This window comes from Populus trichocarpa, chromosome 1 (genome assembly GCF_000002775.5).
Source record: "Populus trichocarpa isolate Nisqually-1 chromosome 1, P.trichocarpa_v4.1, whole genome shotgun sequence".
In the NCBI taxonomy this organism is placed as follows: Eukaryota; Viridiplantae; Streptophyta; class Magnoliopsida; order Malpighiales; family Salicaceae; genus Populus; species Populus trichocarpa.
Genome location: NC_037285.2, coordinates 25,764,421 through 25,772,903, shown reverse-complemented (window position 1 = coordinate 25,772,903; position 8,483 = coordinate 25,764,421). Strand labels below are relative to the sequence as shown.

At 37.5% G+C, this 8,483-nt stretch overlaps 2 protein-coding genes across 2 annotated transcripts; one reads left to right on the top strand and one right to left on the bottom strand.

The window, feature by feature from the left end:
* LOC7465111 (prefoldin subunit 2) lies at nucleotides 1-1,561 on the top strand. Its single transcript, XM_002298319.4, has 3 exons — nucleotides 1-222; nucleotides 323-374; nucleotides 901-1,561. Exon 3 carries the CDS (start codon nucleotides 907-909, stop codon nucleotides 1,342-1,344), a length of 438 nt encoding a protein of 145 aa, XP_002298355.1. The 5' UTR covers nucleotides 1-222; nucleotides 323-374; nucleotides 901-906; the 3' UTR covers nucleotides 1,345-1,561.
* A 225-nt stretch (nucleotides 1,562-1,786) lies between these two features.
* LOC7485704 (methyl-CpG-binding domain-containing protein 5) lies at nucleotides 1,787-4,841 on the bottom strand. The gene is made up of 3 exons (XM_002299836.4): nucleotides 4,436-4,841; nucleotides 2,424-2,546; nucleotides 1,787-2,327 (listed from the first exon to the last, which is right to left on the bottom strand). Exons 1-3 carry the CDS (start codon nucleotides 4,721-4,723, stop codon nucleotides 2,094-2,096), a joined length of 645 nt encoding a protein of 214 aa, XP_002299872.1. The 5' UTR covers nucleotides 4,724-4,841; the 3' UTR covers nucleotides 1,787-2,093.
* Nucleotides 4,842-8,483: the final 3,642 nt, after the last annotated feature.

The window sequence follows — 8,483 nt, the reverse complement described above, 5'->3', positions numbered from 1 at the left end:
TGCTCGAAAAAAGAAGAAGAAGAAGAAAATATATTTGGTCGGAAAGATACTCTTATATGAAAAGGGCAGAACAGTGATTTCAAATCTTTGCGGCGAGTCCAGGGTTGAGCATGAATTCTGCGTCTCAAACTCCCAATCTAGTGAAACAGTAGTGCCGTTGGGCTATTTTCTTTTCGCTTTCGCTCTCGATCTCGCTTCCATTGTCAGGCCAAATTATTGGAGGTTGTTCTCTCTCTCTTAACTTACTTTGATTTCCGTAATTTTATTTTTTTACATCAAAGCATCAACATCACTTGCTTATTTCTTCTCAATCTGATTTCAGGTAAAATCGGTGATCTGCTTTCATCTCCCACCAGATCGGAGTCCAATACAAAGTAAAAGCTCTAAATCCTTTTCCGTTACTTGAACTTTTTATTTGCAATTAAAGTATTAGCATGTGATTGCTCGCGAGATCAAAATAATACTAGATGTTCATCTATTTGGTGGGCCTAGCTAGCACTATCCGTGGTTTGTTTTGCAATATTTACAGTTGGGATTTGTGTGAAATCATCAATTAAAGCCATGTCTACCCTTCAATTTCAAGGAAATATGTTGTAAAATTGTTGGTTATTTTATGCTTGACTCTTTAAGCAAATTTAGGGATTGAAGTTTTGATTTTTTTTTTAAAACTAAATGTAGCGTGTCATTGAATTGTTTGCTTGCTTATTAGTAGTATCCATCTCTGGCCCTTTTGTGATATTCTTTTGGACTCAGAACAATCCTTTGGTATAGATGGAGATGCCCACAATGGATCTGTGACAAATTTTAGTTGGAGCTCTTGTCAAATTGTTGGCCAATGGTGTTAATGCGAGTGGGAGTGGGTTCCGTTTCTTCTGAATCTATATATTTTTTCCTTTGCAGAGAATCATGGCAGAAAGTGATCCAAGGGAACCGATAAATGAGCAAGCAGTTGTGAATATGTACAATGCTATGCGGGCTGAACTAAACCAGATTTACTCAAAAATAACCGAACTTGAGATGGATGCGAGTGAGCATTCATTGGTTATCAATGCGATCGAACCGCTTGATCAATCTAGACGTTGCTACCGGATGATTGGAGGTGTGCTGGTAGAGAGAACCGTGAAAGAGGTCCTGCCTGCTGTCCAGCGCAATAAAGAGGGGATCGAGGAGGTTATTGCGAGGCTTAATGAGGCTGCTGTAAAGAAGAAAAAGGAAATTGCTGATTTTGAAGATAAGTACAAGATCAGGATAAGAAAGGCTGATAGCGAGGTAAAGGATGATAGTAGCAAGAAGGAGGGTTCTTCTCAGGGGGTCCTTGTGGGTCCTGCAGGTTCAAGTGAATGAGAAATCTCGTACACTCACCACACCTGTTTTGATGAAGTTAGCTTCATCTGTTTTCTTATGGTGTCCTAGCTGTTGGGCAAGGAATTTGTTGATCATGGCTGTAGACTAGCTGTTATGAATGAACCTGGGATTGTGTCTGATCCTTTTTGAACGATAGAGCACCTAATTGTGGTCAGCTTTTAAACATTACCAAAAGAAAACGCTTTGATTTTTCTTAGACTTGCAGTGAGTGATCAGGCAATCGTAACTATTTAGTTCCTTCAGTGTGGTCTCGGTTAAAACTTATAATTAATTGTCATTATTAGTTTTTCCGATTGAATTTGTTGATAAGATTGCGCAGGCTGCTTAAATACCCTGGGCAGGTGAATTTGTATCAAAATTTTAATTTTTTTTTTGTTTAAATTTTTTTGATTTGTTAATATAAATATATATATTAAAAATATTATTTTAATATATTTCAGAAACTTTTATTGAATTGGCAAACAGTATCACAAACGGAAGCCCATTTACAAGAAATAACCTGTGGAAAAATCTCCTAGTTGAATTTCTGTTACATCAAAATTGTCCGGATCAATTTGAGAAGCTATCTGAATTGCTGCCGCAAGGAGCTAGACCGGGTGAGTTCGATAAACAAAAAGATGTAAAATATGTGGCCAAAAAAAAATAGAGAAGGTGAAAGAAGACAGCTAGTCTCTGTGAAACTGTGCCCTTCATTACATTGCAGGCTGCGTTCTACATGCTATCAAGTTTCAATGCATTCTGTAACCATGACTGCTAGTCGTCAGAGATGCAAATGTAAAATCCCATTGTTCCTTATCATATAGAGGCACTTTTTTACCATCAATGAAGGGAGTCCAGGTATCTTCGTTTGCTTCTGTAAGAAACCATTCGGTCCGATCAGGAACATTAAAAGAATCAAAGTTCCATGCAAAATTTGTGTTTGCACCAGACTTGTTTTTACTACTCTTGGAATTCTCTGCAGACTATCAAAATCATACAAGTTAGTTCAGAGGAAAAAAGATGTTAAAAGATAAATGGAAGGGCCAATCCTCTTGTCTGAACAGAGATTTCTTTCTCACATTAGTATCAGCATCAACGTTCTCTGCCACTTTGCCCCTCTTCTTCAAAGTTCCAGTTTCCAAATAATATTGCACATCTTTCTTAGACCTGAACCGACGACCTGAGACAGGCTCAATGTAGTACTGCATGCAAAAGAGACCATTTACTTGATGCTTGAAATTTTACTATCGAATGATATAATCAATTTCTCAAAATAGTAATTTTGATACAATTTTTCCTCTCTTTTACCATAAGACTTCTACTCTTAGAAATCACAAACACGGGTTAAAACCACAGCATGGCTGTATTTCAGAATTTACATGTCATGTGATGAAATCATAACGCTGGATTCTAGCCATGCAATAAGAGTAATTAAAACTAAAAGGATCTGATATAATAAAAGACCATAGCAAAATCTAATCACTCTCAAAATGCTTCTTCACCTTAAGAGTAGCATAACTCTGAATTCTTAATTTCAGCCAAGCATGCTGAAGTTCGTTCAACTATTCTTGAACTTCAGAAATGAAACAGAAACAGATTGATTGTTTCAATCATGTCATGTCTACAAGTGTGTTGTTCCTTTTCCCCCCAAGGAGCCAGCTTGGGGAACAATTCTAACCATAAACAATTGTTAGAAAAACCTTTATGAATGGAGTTTTGTTTCTCTTGCTTTCTTTCTTTTGTTTTTTTAGTGTGCAGGAAGGCATCTGAATCTAGCAATATCTTACATTTAGTAGAAGAAGAGCTCAATGATTGGAGATTGTGATTTTTGTACAAGAAAAAAGGACTTGTGGGATGTATATACTTATAGCAGTATTTTGGGGTTTTCAAAAGGAATAAATTCAGAAAGTAATCTGATGAGAAGATAAATTCTCAATTCTTTAACGAGTGTTCGGGTTAAATACGACACTTTTGGCAATTGGCACACTAATGTTTGAGAGTGTGGTTGCTTTTCAAAGTGCTTTTCACTAGGAAATGTATCAAAATAATATTTTTTTATTTTTTAAAAATAATTTTTGATACCAGCGCATCAAAATGATTTAAACACACAAAAAAAAAAAAAATTAATTTGAAGCAAATTAAAAAATAAAAAATTTGCAAATTTTTTCAAAAACACTTTTGAAACGCAGAAACAAACAGGGCCTAAAACTGCTTTGCTAATGAAGAATTCTAGAGTTTTATAGATCATTAATCTTGTATATTGTTTATTAGTTGTATAGATAGTGCATTTGGTAGTTTCTTTTACTCCCCTGAATATCTGGGAACCCTCATCCCCTATATTAGCACATTCTTTTCCTTTATTTTAGTGGGGAAGAGAGCTAAAATAAAGCTCAAACATGATACACACATACACACATCCCGGATCCTAAACATAGAGGGCTACTAACAGCATTTGATGACTAAGGAAGAAGACCATGTCTCATGTCGAGCACATATTGATAGGCTCAAACAGACATGAATAATACCTATTGTTCCTTAAAGACATGAATGTAGCTGTTCAAAGTGGCTATATATCCAACACTAAAATCCCATTTCAATTTGATCCAACTCAGGTTTTGACAAACACTCCATAGCGCCCCTAAACAGCATTACGAAAACCCTTAAATCTACAATACCCATGCATTTGCCTAATCTATGTTTTTATATTAGCTGCAAGCATTGAATGTTCTAACGCCTAACGGATTTAATCCAGTGAATGATGTAGAAAAAATAAAAATCTATAATTGCTTCAATGTTTGAAAATTAAGTTTTACCACAAATTATCTGCTCTAAACTCTACTTGCTAACTATATGTAAAAAAAAATTTAAATATATTGTTATAAATTAATGATTTTACTATAATATGATTTGTTCTAAGATATACAATAAACAGTATCAGAACGCAAATATTTGGAAGTTAGCAGCTGAGCCAATAAAAAAAAAATCATATCCAAAGATTAAGCAAGGATTAATACATAAATCACACCAGAAAAGAGGAACATAATTTAAAAAAGAAAATGTTCAGATTAATTGAGAAGGAATTACAACTAACCTTATCTCTGGTGCCAGCTGTCGCACCAGAGGTCCGAACCCGATCTTCAACAACCCATCCCGGTGGCAACCAACTCGTATCAACGGCCGTTTCCGATAATCTTCTCTTCTCTCGAACAGGAGTCACCGGTTGTTGATTGCCTTTGTCGTTCGTTCTGTTTAGGGTTTCATCGGCGGTGGAGTGCTTGTTAGGGTCGATAGAGGAGCCGTTTTGAAGGAGGGGATCATCTGCTTTGGGTCCAGGCGGGTTCATGCCCGGAACTTGAGCCGAAGTTGCGGTGTCTGACATGGAACACGCTCGGATTGTTTGAATTTTTGACGTTTTTTACTCTGAACCCTGAAGGAACTAGTTCGTACTATTCCCTGGTATAAACTACTCTCTTTTGGGTAAAAAGAAAAAAATGCTGAAACTAAAGGTTCACTCCCAGCTAGCCCAAATAATGGGCTTGAGCAAACAATCCGCCACAAGTCTTGATACAAGGCCCGTATCCAGACATGACAGACCCAGCAAAGTCAGCGCCCAATCTTTATCATGATTCCATCCACAGCAGAGATACAAAAGCTGAAAATCACCAACTCTGTAAATCAAATCAATTGAATATTATGTCCTTAATATAGTGTCATGGGTGGGATACTAATGGTGACTAGCTAGAGGAAATCCAGTTATAAGAATGGTAGGTTAGCTGAAGGGAAGGAATGAAAGTATTGCTCTTTAATGTTCAGCCATTGAAACTGAGCGTGAAGATAACAGGATAAATAGGTTTGTTAGTTTCCTGAATTCTTATAGGTCATAAGGTTTTCATTTTTATTCTTCTTGGATACCTTCTGGCAGTCTGTTACACACACACACATAGTCACTTTACTTTCTAAAGAGTTCCAGAAACTTTGAGAAGGAATGATCAAAACAGTGCGTACAACTGAAATGAAAGAATCTATTTAGCTAGATAAAACAGTGCGCTTTGACTATGATTGAAATGGTGCGTAATGAGCTTGCAACAACTATTTTAGTTTGAATTTAAATAATGAAATTTCTTCTTCTTCGTCTTCTTCAGCTTGTAGCAATTGCCCCTCTTGAGTTCGACCTTATTCTCAAGGTTGAATTGTGGAAACCTCAACTTCAATTCATCGATGTATTACCAAGTTGCATTAATATGTGGGAAACCATCCCAATGAACTAGGACTTGAGTGATCGCCTGGTTCTTACGTCTTGTCATTCGTCTTTCTAATATGGTTCTTGGTTGCAGGTCATGAGTTTGAGGAAATACAGGAAGAGCGCCTTGCACTGTATGGTTACCTACATGCTTCTTGAGCTGAGATATATGGAACACGGGGTGGATCAGTGTTGTAAAAGGCAAATCAAGCTTGTAAGCCACTCTTTCTACTTTGGTTATCACTTGGTAAGGCCCATAATATTTTGCAGCTATTTTTTATGAGGATTTGTGTATAACTGATTGTTGTCTGTAAGGTTGCAGCTTGAGGTAGACGTAGTTTTTAACCTCGAAACTTCTGTCACTTCCTTTTCTATTTGCCATTGTGGTCATCCTGTTCTGAGCATCTTGGAGATAAGTCCCGACCCTTTTAACCCCTTCTTTCTTAGTAGATAAATATTCATCCACTGAATCCACTGATGAGTCCTTAGGGAAAGTTGGGAATGTGTATGGGTGGAGGAAACCCCTATAATACTTCATAAGGTGTTATTTTGATAGCAGAATGATAGTTAGTCTTGTACCACAATTTGACTAAGGGTAGCCATTTTGCCCACTAATTAGGGCAGTCCCTCGTCATACACCTCAAGTAGTGTTCTATGCACTTATTGACGACCTCTGTCTCGTCGTCAGTTCCTCAAGTAGTGTTCTATGCACTTGTTGACGACCTCTATCTGGTCGTCAGTTTGTGGGTGATATGCCAATGAGAAGTGTAGATTAACCCCTTGAAAGTTGAACAATTCCTTCCAAAATCTACTCAGAAACACCGGGTGCCTGTCACTAGTTATAGAAGCTAGTAGCCCATACAGTTTGTATACGTTGTTCATGAATAGTTTGGCCACCTCGAGAGCGGAGTAAGGATGACTTAGGGCTATGTAATGCGTGTATTTGCTAAAGCGATCCACTATTACCATGATGACATCCTTCCCTTCTGATTTGGAAGGCCTTCTACAAAATCTATACTGATGTTAATGAATGGGGCAAATGGAATGGCTAATGGCTGTAAGAGTCCAGGATTAGCTATATTTTCGTGTTTGTTCCTCTGACAGGTGTTGCATTCTTTGACGTATTGTCTAATGTGTTTTTGTTGCCCTTTCTAATAAAACAGACCCCCTATCATTTTAGAGGTCATTGTCATTCATGAATGTCCGCCCACGATCGAGTTGTGAAGTATGAAAATGAGTTTGTTTCTCAACTCTGAGTTATTGCCTACAACCATCTTTCTTTTTTTGTTGAGATGATCATTCACCCAGGTATAGTGAGGATGAGAACTAGACAATAATTGTTGATGCTTAATAATAGCTTGGATAGTAGGATCTCTCCATACAACTTCTTGATTTCACCCATTAAATTGGTTGAAATAGTAGAAATGGTTAAGGCATAGATTTCTTTACTAGGGATCTTGAAGATGGCATCAGCTAGTACATTCTCCCTTCATTGTTTGTATTCTATGTCGTAGTCATAACCTAACAATTTGACCAGCCATAGATGTTGCGCATGAGTCATCATTTTCTAATGTGAGAGGTACTTCAGGCTTATGTGATCAATGCGAATCTTGAAGTGTCGTCCCCATAAATAGTGTTTCCATTTAGTAATAACATGTAGGATTGACCAACATTTCTCTCTCGTAGACCGGCATTACTTGTTGTTTTGACCTTAAGGACTTGATTATGAAAGCAATGAGATGTCTTTCTTGCATAAGAATTGCTCCTACCCCTGTCAATGAAGCATCTGTCTCTATTATAAAAAGTTTGTTAAAGTCTGGCAGAGCTAAGACTAGAGCACTGATCATTAATTATTTCAATTGATTGAATGCCTTTGTGGCCTCCTCATTCCACCCCTTAACATCCTTCTTTAGTAGTTGAGTTAATGGCTTACATATGTTGTCATAACCTTTAACAAACCTTCTGTAGTAACCTGTTAACCAAAGGAATCCCCTTAACTGCTTCAATTCTTTAGGCAAGGGCCAATCCATAATGGCTTGTATCTTGTGAGGATTAATAGCTACTCCTTACTTCGAGATGTTGTGGCCCAAATACTCTACTTACTTACTATAGAAGAAGCATTTACTAGCCTTTGCCACTTGTCACACCCGGACATCGCGACGACCGATAAAATCTTCATGAAACGAACAGATTTCTGGCATCCTATTCTTTGATGGGGGAATGGTCTTGTTTAAGGAGTTGCCACCTAGTATTATGGTCACTAGGAACCCTAAATGGTCAACATAGATTTTATGGTACGAAACTGGTTACGCAAAAGAGAAGATATTATCACCCTTTAAGCATCCTGCCTGAGGCAGGTTGCATTGCTGATTTTGTCATAAATTGCTAATATTTTGTTGGTTTATGCTATGATGGTTTACGTGTAATATTCCTGACTCTGGCGCCAGTGAATATTCAACTACGGATACTTCCAACTCTGATATTGGTAAATATTATGTAGCTATAAAAGTGAAATAAATTTAAATTATTATTTTGATTCCTGACTCTGGCGTCAATGAATAAACCAATACAAATAAATTCGTATTTATATTTTTTAATTTATCCATACATAAATTTTTATTTTTATTTATTTTTAGTTTTTTTTTTGCCGGGCCCAGCTCAGCCTATGTGGGCTGGGCTAAACCCAACCAGTCTGGCCCGGTCACTGGCCTAAGCCAGTGACCTGGCTGGCTGAGGCACGCATGCGTGAACTATTCACGCATGCTGTGCACAGTGGGAAGGTAATTAAAATTACCTTCTCCCTGTACTTATACAACTATAAATGAAAGGGAGCGGGAAGCTTACCTGGAAGTAGGAACAAAGACGATGATGAAGGCATGGTGGCTGACTGTTCCTCATG